Raw genomic sequence first — 15,032 nt, 5'->3', positions numbered from 1 at the left:
TCCTTTGTTCCTCTGGTTCCATCAAACAAGTCCATATAATATTCAGTTGCTATTTTCATTATCTCTTCATGAGATTGAACTAGTGTCCCTTCTACATCTTTTAGCTGTTTTATTGGGCGTTGTTCTTGATATTGGTGGAAAACTTGGTTAATATGTTGATAATATTCCGTCACTTTATCAAGTTCAGGCACTTTCACTTTTTTCAACATGTGTTTGAGTTTTTCTGCTTTGCATTTAATATCAATTATTAATTCATCGGTTCCTTGGATATCTTCATTTATAGATTGGTGCCTGAGAACATTAATGATTCTATCGGTTAATCTATATCTCTTCATATTATAGTAAGCCTTGGATGAAGTTAAAGTCAACTCCACTGTAACTGAATCATGTGTGGATCTTTTCCCAAAATGATTTGTTTGTGTCATATTCCATTTGTTTTCTTTGTTTTTAAGAAGCTCCCAGTGATATAGAACCTATCCAATCTCCGGCTTTTCCCTAATTCTGATGCTTTATTAGTGAATGTTTTCTTGATGTTATGTTTGATTGAATTGAATGAGTCCTTCAAGTTCAACAAAGTAATGAGATTAGTTAAGGATTCAGCAACTGAGTCTTCACGGCTTCTATAATTTAGGGAGTCCGAACGATCAATAAAATTATTAAAATCACCAGCTAACATGATGTTGATTGTCTTTCCTGGGAATCTAGTTTGAAGATTCTGATGTTGGGCAAGTAAACTGAGTTTGAGCTGATCATGGATCTGATTTTGCTTTTGGTATTGATTTGGATTATACAAGTTTATAATCCAGAGTGCTTGGTTATTTTCTAATTCAATTAAGACATCCGTGATGTGTTTTTGGAGTTCATGTTGGACAGTAATACCTGCTAATTTGGATCCTAACACTGGAATAGAATCATCAACAATTATTGCTGTTCTGGAACAGGTTGAATTATAGTATATGACTTTGTTATCGAACTGAAACGAAAAGTCTTCTGATAGATTTAGTTCTTGGAGCAAAGACACATTGGATTTTTGGGTGAAACTTATTACCAACTGGTCGCTGATACGACTCCGTTGTATATTTTGAGTATTGATTTTAATAATCATTATGTTTATTCATTGGAATTTTGATTTGTCTGTTTGTTTCTGGTTGCATCAGCTTCCAGAGTTGACAAATCATCATTGGTTGGTGTTAATTCTGTTTTCTCATGTACTGGAATTTCATCACCCAGTAGCATTTCATCCTGCTCATATTCTTCTGAATCCTCATATTCGTCTTTTGCATCATAGATGTATTCTCCATCATTTTCATACTCCTCATCATATTCTTCGTCATTATCATTATCAGGTTCTGCACTTGATTCAGACAGGGTTGGCTCTTTAGAGCCAGTTTGTGCCAGTTTTGATGTCACTGATGGGTGTGGGTCTTTAATGACTAACTTAATAGATTTTGGTACAAATGGTTTTGGTGCTGAAGGCTTGGTGGTGTTAATTTTGGTCAAAATTGGGGTAGAGATTGGGGTAGATTTTGGGGTAGATTTTGGGGTAGATTTTGGAGTAGAAGCTGGGGTAGAAGTTGGGTTGGACAAGGTTTGATTAGATTTTGGGGTAATTGGATGGGATCTAAACACATTCAACTTAATTCCTGGTTTTGCTGACTCTTGCTTGGTTTCAGCTGGTTTCTCCCTTTGAAGGATTTTCTTTGGTTTGACGGATGCCTTCTTTTTGGAGGCCTTTCTAACTTGATTAACCGGAGGAGGGGTGATTTGATGCTTTCTGTTGATAGCTGGTGTGGTAGTTTGAATATTTTCATAATCATCATCTCTTTCTTTGGATATTAATCCCAATTGGTGGAATGGATTCTTCCATAAATTGCTCAGTTCATTTTGTGGTGGTTTTGACTGTCTGGATCTAGATGAACCATGAACCATGGTGAACTCGGTAGAAGGAACTTCAATCACTGGTGGTTGATTTTGCTTCTGTTTGGGGTTCTCATGACGATCATCTGTAACATTTTTCTTTGGCCGCTTAAAGTAACAGTCTTTAGCTACATGGCTAGGCTTTTTGCAAATCGCGCAAGATGCTTGCTTGCAATTGTATCTGGTGTGTTCTCTTGAACCACAATTGATACAGTGTAAGCATTTAGTAATAACTTTAGAAACAATGTTGTCTTGGTGAATAACCGGGATTTGTTTTCCTGGTTCCATTTCCAAGTAACCATAAATGTAACGATTTTTAAGCTCCTCGTTAGGTCTTTTAGTCATGTCACTTTTAATCACTGAGAATGATGTTGGTTCAATTTGGGCTAGGTCAAGCGCTTGCTTGATGGTAGCATCGACAAAATAGTCGGGGGTTGTTTCCAAGGCTGTTATCTCAATCAATTGGATTTCTTTATCATTCTTATTGATATTGATGCGTGGCTTGTAAGTGGATTGTTCAATGTCAACACTTAAATGGCTAGTGACAAAATCAATAAATGCATTACGTAACTTTTCATTCTTAGTTTGTAATTGACCTTTCAATATTGGGATAAGTGAGGATTTGAGACAAATAGTTTCATTTGAAATAAACAAGTAGTTTTGAGCTTCAATTAAAGCTTTCTTGATGAAGTTGATATCATCATTATCATTCAAATCAGTTTCAATGTTGGTTAATTTAACATCGATTAATTTTTGGAAGGCATCCTTTATTGAACTCAAATGATCATCAAGTTCATACTTCCGGTAGACTTCAGGTGGGATAATAAATGACATCATGATTTTTTGTTTATCTTGATGGCTCATAATAAATTTAATGTAATCCTCCTCTGCAATATTAGATTGTTTCAATCTTGAGAATTCATTAATTAAATGGGAATTTGTATAAAATTTGAAAAACTTTTCAATGGTGTAGATTTTAACAAATTCTTGATATTTCTCTTCAACATTTTCCACTTTTTGTGTGTCAAATCCGAAAAGTGATCCCCTCATGCCCTTTTCCTTAATAGCATATTCAAGGACATCTTGGTGTTCGAACTTGATTGATTTGAGATATTTAGCCCATTTAAAAACTCTTTCGAATTTGGCTAAAACATTTTGAAAAGTGGAGGTGGTGTTCATAATCAGAGTCCCCTGTTGGGATGCGCCTTTAGAGCCCGAGGCGATTTGGGCGTAGGATCTGCTGAAAGCAGCAACTGGGGCTGGGTTAGTTTTTTTTGGGGTTTTTTGGTTTTCAGAGTTTTTTTGGGTTTTGTTGTTTTCAATTTTTTTTTGGTTTTCAGAGTTTTCAGTAACAAAATCAATAGAAACAGAAGGTTGTGAATCTCCTTGAGATTCAATGGTGGCTTGATTTGACATATGCATGTCGACGCTAGTGTCACCTGCACTATCAAGATTGCGATCGCAATCAACTGGAGAAACATTAATTTCCAGGGCTGGGCGGTGGGCAATATCAACATCAGAATCAGCATTAGAGGCCTCATTTATGGTATTAGATGGGGTTGCAAAGGTTTCAGCAGTACTTAAAAAAGTATTGTCATCTTCCTCAGTGATTTCTTCGTCTGAATGTGGTTCATTTCCGTGTTTGTTTACATTGTTTTGATCGGTTGCGTTGGGATTTGCATGATCTAAGTCAACGATAATATCAGAAGAAACCAGGGTTTCTTGAGAAGGTGGATCATTTGTTGGATCAGTGGAGTAGTTGGAAGGCTTTGGAATTCTTTTGGTATTATTAATACTCATTATTTTTTTTTATTTTTGTGTTAATAACTGGTCGAGAACAATCATCGACAAGAAACAGAGTGTAACTTAATAAAAAAAAAAGCCCTTATGGCCAAGTTGGTAAGGCGCTACACTAGTAATGTAGCGATCCTCAGTTCGACTCTGAGTGAGGGCAACTTAATATATTTAGGGCGTGTGGCGCAGTTGGTAGCGCGCTCCCTTAGCATGGGAGAGGTCTTGGGTTCAATTCCCAACTCGTCCATTTTTCTTTTTTTTGACACCTGTCCGTTAGTGAAAATTTGATGATTTTTTCTTTTGAGACTCAAAAACAACGACATCCAGATTTGGACATAATGTGGAAATATAGCTTTAAGTACTCAGTTGGCAAAGTCCAATTTTTTCCCGCCGCCATGTGCTTTTATGCAGTGAAATGCACTGATTTTGTGCGTAGCGGAGCTCCATTGGTGTCAGTAGCCGCCGGAGTGGACAAGGTATTCTAAGACATTACGATAGTATTAACTTGATTTGGGATTGATTAAATGTGTGTTGCTTTTTTCTTAGTTAAATAAGCTTACTTCTCTAAGTAATCTATCTCAGCTGTAGATAGAAGGATACTAGATCCTTGAGTAATAAAATCGTACTCCTTCCATGATAAGTGAAAGTGGCCACCTGGACTGGATTCCAGACATTTTGGAGTCTACTGACACCAGTCCATTTGGTATTCTACTAGATATTTGTTTTCGGATGAGATCGAGTTATTCTTCTTCTATTCTCTAAGTAATTAATTCTTCCTTTCATGACAAATAAAAGCCCTTTTATATCTAGATTCAGAAGAAGCTAAAAATAGTAATACACTGACTGCTCAGTGGTTGTGATCCACAATAGTGGTACACTCCAACAGTAGGTGTTATACTAGGAACCAAATCTTTGGATATCTACCTATAAATATTATAGTCATTGCTATCAAGATTACATTTACAGCCATTATTGGTTTAAGGTTGCTAGATGTCGTGCTGTTTGTCCTTACTACTATCCTTATATTCAAGTTTATTATCTAAAGTGTTTGTTTCGTCTTTACATATATTGAAGTACTTTGTAGACCTGTAGAATTCTAACAATGTTGGCGGCAGCAAAAGTAGTATGAAGGTGAGGCATGTTAAGTTGGCAATCCAAAGTTATGTGCTTAGTTATTGTTCATGGAACCTTCTGGAATTCCATGGAACATTCTAGAACTCATTGAGATTAATATAAATATGGGCCATGCCCCCATAGTCTGAGTTTGTCCTTTATATAATTTAGATAGTTAACAAGTAAAACAAGTATAACAAGGGAATAAATATTATTGAATATTATTCTTATCAATGTCTTTTGTAACTAGAGTTACAAAACTACAACAGAAAAATATCAACAACACATTCCAATTAGAATTAAGGATTTTGACCATACTAAAGGAAGTAAAAAACAACGGGAAAAACAAGATGTGAACAAGATGTCAAAAACACTCATGGACATTACTGGGGTGAATCAGAAACAAGTTGATAACTTTTGGCATAACCTCAAAAAATTCAACCAACATTTCCCGGGGAAATATCAAAATATTCACATCTTTCATTTGGGCATTGAAAATCACAATTATGTAAATAATCATTGTGACTATTGCAGCAAAAAATTAACCAGATATGATGAACCCCAATATGCCCCAAAGGAAATCCAATTTGAAATCATGAAGCACCATCTTATTGAATGTCCATTGGCCCAGAAACTTTGGAAAAAAATTGACTTGAATATCCCATTAACCTGGCAAACAATCATTACCCCTGCCACCAACATGAACGAAACCAGAACGATCGATAGATATCTAGGTTTCCAACGAAAATTATCAAGATTGAAATCCAAAAGGCATTTCAATTGTCATATGGCCGTTGATTCAATGATCTTCTTGCTTGAAAGCAATATCTTTTAAGCGGAGAAGAAAAAATAGGTGGGGAAAAACAAGAAAATAAAATCAAAAAAAAAAATAAAATCAAAAAAAAAACAACAATTAAAAACCTTAAAAACGCATAAAAACATTTTTTCTCAATAATAGGGTTTTTCACCATTAATGGTTTTCCCTTAACACTTTAATTTTCAAGCTACATTAGGTAGTTTATGAGATATATAGTTATATAATTAATTAATATATTGAATTTTGTCTTTAAAAAAAAAAAAAAAAATCTTTCATACTGATTTTCATCGTACCAGTAGCATCGTCTCTCTGGATTGTCACACCCAAGAACATCTTTCCGTCAAGTTCTTTCATCTTGAACTTTGAACACAATACCTCCTTAATCTCCTTCACCTTCTTCTCGTTTTCACCAAACACCAACATATCATCAACATACACCAACACCATGATCCCTTTGTCATAGAAAAGACATGGATCAATATTAGACACCTTCAAGTCCGCAGACTTCAGCACGCCAGCCAACTTATCGTACCAGATGGCTGGACTTTGTTTGAGACCATACAAACTCTTCCTGAGTTTCCACACTTTACCAGCTGGGGTCTCAGTTCCAGCTGGAGGCTTAACATATATTGAGTAATCAATATCACCATTTAAGAAAGCAGTTGTTGCATCTAGCTGTACCATGGACCAATTCTTTGCGGCAGCAATCGACAACACAAATCTAACAGTGTCGAAACTAGCAACCGGGGCCCAGTAATCTAAGTAGTTCACTCCCCTTTCTTGTGAAAAACCTTTACACACCAAACGAGCTTTGAATACTTCTTCACTGGCTTTGGCTTAACACTGAAGACCCATCTGGAATTTACAGTCTTCATGCCTTCGACATAATCAACCTCTTCGTATACTTTGTTGATTTTTAAGGCAGTGAGCTCATTTAAAATAGCAATTAGCCATTTCACTTTCTGCTCACTAGCTAAAACTTGGCTGTAATTGTTTGGGATTTCATACTTGGTTCTTTCAACGGCAAGATACACTTCTTCAGCTAGTAAGGAGATTTCACCATCCTTTGTAGTTAGTAACAGTGGCTGTTCCACTTCCTCTGAAGTGCTAGCAACATCTTTGCCATCTGTTATTAGTGGCCGTGGTTCTGGTCCAACCAACATTCGGCCATTAAACATCACTGAAGGATTCTTTTGATAAACAATAGTTGGATCATTTTCCATCCACTTGTTTGTCTGATTATCTCAAGGCACAGTATAATCAGCAACTCTTTGAACGCCTTTACCGGCTCCACCATATGGGACAAGATCTTTCACAGCTTGATGCTTTTTAACAACTAGCCTTCCCTCTGGACCGGCAATCATCTTCTTTACTGGTTTGCTTTCTAACAACATACCAGTTGTGGTATCAGACTCACTTTCACTGTGAGCTACCCGTTTAGTTCCTCTAGTTTTCTCGTCAGGAACTCTAGTATATTTGACTGGAAGATCACTAGGGACGGGTTTAACAATGACTTGGGTTACATTGTTTGGTCTGACCAACACCTCAGTGATTGACATTGCAGTAGTAGCAGACGGAAACAACCTCTCAATTTCACTATCTTGAGCATTGTTGAACATTTTGTGTCCAAACGTTGAAAACCGTTTAGCTTGGCTATCATCAGTATCACTTGCCTCACTTCCATAATAGTTGGAAGGATAATTAGAGCTTGAAGAGATACCAGCATCGTTACCACTGGACAGCCCATTACCATCATCGCCTGATGATTCACTTCTAGGCATTGGGTCTGGGAAGACTGGATCTGGAGAAGCTTGTTTAGCACCAACCTGTTCAGGAGTAGTTTGACCATCGGATTTTGAAGCAGTAGCATCACTCATATCAACATCAAAAGGCTCAGCTTGGTCTTCTTCTTCAACAGAGGACTCATCCCCCCCTGAAAATGAACTATCTTGAGTAACATTTTCAAGGTTTTCATCAAAAGCAGCAATAGAGTCAACTGACATATCACGATCAGGAACATGTACACCTCCTGAAGCACCACTAACACCGCCAACGCGGCCACCTCCTCCGCCAACAAACATGCCACCACCACTACCACTACCACCACTACCACTACCAGCACCGCCGAGCGCGGCCTGACCATTCTTCAAAGGATAGACTAATGGCATAAAACGGAAAGCACTGGATCTAACCACTCTACCATCTTTTAAGAGTGCAAAAACTATTTTAGTTGTTTTGCTATATCCCAAAAACACGCCAGCTTCTTCTTGGATAGGATCAAACTTGCTTTGTCTGTGATAATCTTTGATAAAGACACGACATCCAAAAGGAGCTTTGACTTGGAATTCCTTTTTCTGTTCTCTGAGCAACTCATAGGGGGACCTCCCGCCATTTAATGGTAGATAATTGTGGACAAACACCGCATGGCTAAGGGCAAAGTTCCAATACGAAATGTCTACGCCCGAAGCCTTAAGAATAGAAAACATTTTTTCTTGTAAAATGCCATTCAATCGCTCAGCTCCACCATTCTGATGAGACGAATGTGGGGCTGTCGGTTCGAAATCAATGAAATTTCTACCACTCGATGGGCTACCATCCAACCAGTTCTTAATTGTATTGGTATCAAACTCATTGTCTGCACGGAACATGACAATGTTTTTGTTTGAATCAGCTTGTTTAAGGAAATTATGAAACATTCCTAAACACTCAATTGTTGAAGTTTTGTAACCCTAGTTACAGTAGTCATTACCAATAACAAATACTATCAAACTATCCTTGTTATTATTTTTATTCTTCTTAACTAACTAACTATTTAAATAACAAAATATAAACTCAAACTATGGGGAGAGGCCCCATATTTATAATAAGACCAATATATATGATTTGTAATCATACATCCATCTAGAACATTCTAGATGATTAATCATATGCACAATGACTAATTATTAGGCTGAGTCATAATCACATGCAGATTATATATTGCTCAGCCATGGTAAATAAACCGTCTTATCCGAGACTCGAACCCAGGATCTATTCAACACATTGATACCCGTGTTAACCGTTGAGCCATCTGTACAAAACCCAATATATGACTTTGGATTGTCAACTCAACACCCTCTCTCAATTCAAAGTCACCATACCACAAAGCTTTCTTAGCTCTATGAATTGAGGAGCAGCAAGACCTTTAGTGAACATGTCAGCAACCATGATTCCAGTATTAAGGTATTGCAAATCAATTGTCCCAGATCCAATGTGATCCCTGATGAAATGAGTCCTGATATCAATATGTTTGGTACGGTGATGGAAAGCTGGATGTTTGGCCATTTCAATACACCCCTGGTTATCATCATAAATCTTCACTGCATCAGTGTTAAGGCCAAACTGTTCAAAGACCTGTTTCAACCACAATGCCTCTTTCACACCTTCGCTGAGAGACATATATTCTGCTTCAGCTGTAGAAAGAGCAACCGTTGCTTGTTTCTTAGATCTCCATGTGATTGCACCATTGGCATATTTGAACACAAACCCAGTAGTAGACTTTCTGTCTGACTTATCTCCAGCCCAGTCAGCATCACAATATCCAACTAGTTCACCATCTCCTTTATCTACAGCCTCATATCTTATACCTAATTCTTTCGTACCTTTCAAATATCTCAACACTCTTTTAGCTGCCTTGTAATGGACCTCCTTTGGCTCCTTGAGATATCTTGATAAAACACCGACGATATAACTAATATCGCTCCTAACAGTATTGGCAGCAAACAACAATTTTCCAACTAAGGATCTATAGTCTGTAGCATCACATGTTTCAGCATTGGCATCCACCAACGTAAGTTCTTGGCCAGAAATTGTAGGCGTCTTATCGTGGTTGCAATTCTCTATTCCAAATTCCTTCAACATGGAACCAATGTAGTCCTTCAAACTCATGTTGATACCACCGCCATCTTGAGAAATATTCATGCCTAAAAATTTCTTGACAACTCCCAAGTCTTTCATCTTGAAAACATTCATCAATTCAGATTTGACTTTTCCAATAGCAAAATCTGAGGTACCAGCTATCAATAAGTCGTCAACATAGAGAGCAACCATCACAAATGATTTTTCCGATTTCCTTGAGTACAAACAATACTCAGCACCGTTTCTAACAAAACCAAGAGACGACAATACACTGTGGATTCTCTCATTCCACACCAAGGGAGCTTGCTTCAATCCATATAAGCTTTTCTTCAATCTCAAAACCATTGTTTCTTTTCCCTTAACCACATACCCTTCCGGCTGTGTCATGTATAATTCTTCTTGAAGAAACCCATTGAGAAAAGCAGTCTTAACATCCATCTGATGAACTGCCATTCCATTCTTGGCAGCGATACTCAACATCAACCTGATAGATTCATAACGCACCACAGGTGAGAATGTCTCATTGTAGTCAATACCCTTCACCTGTGTGAATCCTCGAGCAACAAGTCTTCCCTTGAAGACTCCGTCATCTTTCTTTGCAAAGACCCAACGACATGTAATTGGCTTTCTTCCTTTCGGCAACTTGACCAATTCATAAGTGGAGTTCTCCTTGTGAGCAGCTATTTCTTCGTCACAAGCGCGCTTCCATTCCACTCTTTCATCGCTCTTCATAGCTTCCTTGTGGTTTCCAGGAACATCAGTTCCTCCAGATATAGCGTCAGCTTCACCAGCCATGAAGCATGTAGCAACGTAATTCACAGGTTTGTATTCTAACAACTTGCTTTTGGTATCATCATTCAGTTCTGATTCTTCATCACAATCACTTGGCTCTTCAATATGAGGCTCAATTTTCGAAACCACCAAGTCATCATTGCTACTGCCATTTGGAACAAACGAAGTCAACTCTTCTGAATTTCTTGTATTCCTGAACTTCTTTCTTTGTGGTTTCTCAGTAACACTTTCCCTCTCTGAATCTGAGCTGAATGTGTCAGGCTGTTCTTCTATTTCAGCCAAAATACCAAATGTTGAGTTGACAATCCAAAGTCATATATTGGGTTTTGTACAGATGGCTCAACGGTTAACACGGGTATCAATGTGTTGAATAGATCCTGGGTTCGAGTCTCGGATAAGACGGTTTATTTACCATGGCTGAGCAATATATAATCTGCATGTGATTATGACTCAGCCTAATAATTAGTCATTGTGCATATGATTAATCATCTAGAATGTTCTAGATGGATGTATGATTACAAATCATATATATTGGTCTTATTATAAATATGGGGCCTCTCCCCATAGTTTGAGTTTATATTTTGTTAGTTAAATAGTTAGTTAGTTAAGAAGAATAAGAATAATAACAAGGATAGTTTGATAGTATTTGTTATTGGTAATGACTACTGTAACTAGGGTTACAAAACTTCAACAGGTTATGAGTTCAAATGCCCTTACTTCGTTTGCTGCTGATGAAAAGTTGAAAGGTTCATCAAACTTCTATGATTGGTTCACATTGATCAGTGTCAAGATGAAGATGAAAGGTCTTGGGTTATATGCTTATTTGATCAATGGAGAGACCGGAACTGACGGTCTGGAAGACTCAAACGAAGTTGCTCAATTGGTTGCTACTATGGATGAAATTATCTCTACAGTTGTCTTTAACAGTATCACTGGCGCTGCTTTGACTAAGGCCTCGGAATTCGATGGTACCGGCAGAAACTTGTTTATGTTTCTCAAGGAGGCCTATGGTACTTTGACTGTTACCAATGCTGTGGGTATTATTTGTGATTTAATGGACAACAAATGGTTGAAAACTAAAGAAGGAAAAGTGGAACACTTTATTGATGCTTTTAATCATTTCAAGAACACTGTTGGTAAATTGGACGGAAGCACTGTGCTTTGTGCATTGTTCTTGGGTTTGGGCCAGAAGGCTGGTTTCGGTAATAGCCTCTCTAGAGAAGTCATGACAGCCTACGAGTCCAGAAATGGCAGAACTATTGGTAATGTTGACCTCGGTCTTGTTCAGGATTGAACAAGAGAGATCATTGGAGATAAAAGTATTGCGTCTACTAGTATTGAGAGTCCGGAACCGGTTTTCGCCACCAAGAAGCAATACAAGTGCTTCAATTGTGGGAAGCCTGGACATTTCAGAAGAGATTGCAAGGCTCCTAAGAGAGAGAAATTAATTGGCGATGGTAGGAATCCGTCACCATCGTGGTATGCATTTATGGGAATGCATGGTAACAACTCCAGGGTGTATTTTGATTCAGGTGCCTCGCAACATATCTTAAACAATAAGAGCTTGTTCAAGACGATCAGACCGTTTGGAGGAGAGATCTCCGGGATTGATGGCGGTGGTGTTGCTGTTGCAGGTATTGGGTCTGCGGAGTTCAAATTACGTGATAATACCAATATTGAAATCAAAGATGCTTATTATGTTCCAGACTCAAAAGCCAACTTGATTTCCGTTTCCAAGGCTACTCTGAATGGTGCGAAATTATTGTTTGAAGGAAACAAAGTGAAAATGTATCCGGAAATGAAGGTTATTGGTACCAAGGATCCTCTGATGAATGGGCTTTACAGATTATCTACCGAAACTAATGGTGTTGCGTTTAAGAGTACCGACAAGGGTAGCCTCTGGCATGAGCGGCTAGGCCACCCTAGTGCAAACATCATGCAGAAGTTTAATAATATTTTCAAGTTGGTAAAAGGGAAAATTAGTGGAACTAACAGCACCATTATTTGTGACTGTTGCTTGTCCACTAAAGGCGTTGTGAGAAAGCCAAGGAATGGTCAAGGTTCCAAGCCAAAGAAACCTTTACAATTATTGCATATGGACGTTTGTGGTCCATTTAGTTATGGCTCTGTTGATTCGGCAAAGTATTTTCTCACCATAGTTGATGGTTATTCTAGGTGGGTAGAGGTTAGATGCCTTACCCATAAGTCAGAATGTACCTCTCAGATTATTGATTTCATCAACTATGCTGAAACGATGTTCAAATCACAAGGAAAAGAGTTCAAAGTTGGCACCATCAGAACCGATAATGGTGGTGAGTTTGTAACTATTGAGCTTCATGAGTATTTAAGAGGCAAAGGGATTGCCCACGAGTTGACCGTCCCACACCATAGTTATCAGAATGGTACTGCGGAGCGGATGAACAGAACGCTCCAGGATAAAACGAGATCGTTGCTTATTGGGGCTTCGATGCCTGCCCAATTCTGGTCCGAAGGCGTTCGTACTGCTGCTTACTTGATCAATAGAACACCTTCGAGAATAATTGGTTTTCGGACACCATATTGTCGGTGGTTTGGTTACAATCCAGGATTGGATCATCTTAGAGTTTTTGGTTGCCTTGGATATGTTGTTGTCCCTCAGAAGTTGAGGTATGGAAAATTTGGTGCTACTTCGAAAATGTGCATCATGCTTGGTTATGATAGAAACCGGTGTGCCTACAGGATGTTTGATCCTGAAGCCAACAGAATTATAACTGCTACCCAAGTCAACTTCGATGAGTCAAGGTATTATTATCAAGATGTGAAAGTGTCTTCCACTGCTATACCAGGAGAAGAGAATAGAGTTTCTGGCGGAGGCGGTCGTGTTGGTGGAATATCTGCTGCTCCAATTATTACGGATGAGCAATTGGTTGATGTTGATATCAGAAGGGTGAATAGTTCAGGATACCATGAAGATGAAACCGCGTCTCGGATCTCAGTTGATGATGAAAGTATGGTATCGGATATGAGTGAGTTTGGTGAAGAAGCTCCAGCTGAAAGAGATGGGTCTACCAAGGATGTTGAAATGACTATGGTTGAAACCAAGGAGTATGGGGACGGAGAATTGATTCCCTCAAAAGTTTATGATGATGCTTTTCAGTTGGTTACTGCTACGAAAAGAAAAAGATCGTCAGGTTCTAGAGTCAAGGAAAGCAGGGGTATAATTAAGAGAAACCCATTTGGTATTTTGGCTGAAATAGAAGAACAGCCTGACACATTCAGCTCAGATTCAGAGAGGGAAAGTGTTACTGAGAAACCACAAAGAAAGAAGTTCAGGAATACAAGAAATTCAGAAGAGTTGACTTCGTTTGTTCCAAATGGCAGTAGCAATGATGACTTGGTGGTTTCGAAAATTGAGCCTCATATTGAAGAGCCAAGTGATTGTGATGAAGAATCAGAACTGAATGATGATACCAAAAGCAAGTTGTTAGAATACAAACCTGTGAATTACGTTGCTACATGCTTCATGGCTGGTGAAGCTGACGCTATATCTGGAGGAACTGATGTTCCTGGAAACTACAAGGAAGCTATGAAGAGCGATGAAAGAGTGGAATGGAAGCGCGCTTGTGACGAAGAAATAGCTGCTCACAAGGAGAACTCCACTTATGAATTGGTCAAGTTGCCGAAAGGAAGAAAGCCAATTACATGTCGTTGGGTCTTTGCAAAGAAAGATGACGGAGTCTTCAAGGGAAGACTTGTTGCTCGAGGATTCACACAGGTGAAGGGTATTGACTACAATGAGACATTCTCACCTGTGGTGCGTTATGAATCTATCAGGTTGATGTTGAGTATCGCTGCCAAGAATGGAATGGCAGTTCATCAGATGGATGTTAAGACTGCTTTTCTCAATGGGTTTCTTCAAGAAGAATTATACATGACACAGCCGGAAGGGTATGTGGTTAAGGGAAAAGAAACAATGGTTTTGAGATTGAAGAAAAGCTTATATGGATTGAAGCAAGCTCCCTTGGTGTGGAATGAGAGAATCTGTTGTAGTTTTGTAACTCTAGTTACAAAAGACATTGATAACAATAATATTCAATAATATTTATTCCCTTGTTATACTTGTTTTACTTGTTAACTATCTAAATTATATAAAGGACAAACTCAGACTATGGGGGCATGGCCCATATTTATATTAATCTCAATGGGTTCTAGAAGGTTCCATAAGCTCTAGAATGTTCCATGGAATTCTAGAAGGTTCCATGAGTTCTAGAATGTTCCATGGAATTCTAGAAGGTTCCATGAGTTCTAGAATGTTCCATGGAATTCTAGAAGGTTCCATAAGTTCTAGAAGGTTCCATGAGTTCTAGAAGGTTCCATGAACAATGACTAACCACATAACTTTGGATTGCCAACTCAACACCCTCTCTCAATTCAAAGTCTCCATACCACAGAGCCTTCTCAACTCCAAGAATTGAGGGGCAGCAAGACCTTTTGTAAACATATCAGCAATCATAACACCAGTGCTCAAGTACTCCAAATTGATAGAGCCAGATCCAATGTGGTCCCTGATAAAGTGAGTCCTGATGTCAATGTGTTTGGTGCGATGATGGAAAGCTGGATGCTTTGCCATCTCAATACACCCTTGGTTATCATCAAACATCCTCACTGGACCAGTATTGATCCCAAATTCCTTGAACACTTGCATTAGCCATAATGCTTCCTT

General features: G+C 38.4%; 3 protein-coding genes across 3 annotated transcripts; all 3 read right to left on the bottom strand. All coding sequences in view use genetic code 12, as the record gives it.

Annotated features, from left to right (window-relative positions):
* Window positions 1–5,958: 5,958 nt before the first annotated feature.
* On the bottom strand, window positions 5,959–6,325 carry DASC09_028740 (uncharacterized protein; the record flags this gene model as incomplete). The annotated part of the gene is made up of 2 exons (XM_064996477.1): window positions 5,959–5,988; window positions 6,017–6,325. The coding sequence occupies 2 exons, from the start codon at window positions 6,323–6,325 to the stop codon at window positions 5,959–5,961; spliced, it is 339 nt and encodes a 112-aa protein (XP_064852549.1).
* An 83-nt stretch (window positions 6,326–6,408) lies between these two features.
* On the bottom strand, window positions 6,409–6,864 carry DASC09_028730 (uncharacterized protein; the record flags this gene model as incomplete). The annotated part of the gene is made up of 1 exon (XM_064996476.1): window positions 6,409–6,864. One exon carries the CDS (start codon window positions 6,862–6,864, stop codon window positions 6,409–6,411), a length of 456 nt encoding a protein of 151 aa, XP_064852548.1.
* A 21-nt stretch (window positions 6,865–6,885) lies between these two features.
* On the bottom strand, window positions 6,886–8,289 carry DASC09_028720 (uncharacterized protein; the record flags this gene model as incomplete). The annotated part of the gene is made up of 1 exon (XM_064996475.1): window positions 6,886–8,289. One exon carries the CDS (start codon window positions 8,287–8,289, stop codon window positions 6,886–6,888), a length of 1,404 nt encoding a protein of 467 aa, XP_064852547.1.
* Between the last annotated feature and the right edge of the window lie 6,743 nt (window positions 8,290–15,032).

The sequence above is a fragment of the Saccharomycopsis crataegensis genome, assembly GCF_037102585.1.
Source record: "Saccharomycopsis crataegensis DNA, jcf7180000000079, whole genome shotgun sequence".
In the NCBI taxonomy this organism is placed as follows: Eukaryota; Fungi; Ascomycota; class Saccharomycetes; order Ascoideales; family Saccharomycopsidaceae; genus Saccharomycopsis; species Saccharomycopsis crataegensis.
Note: the sequence above shows the minus strand (reverse complement) of the source record. Positions and strands in the feature narration are given on the sequence as shown.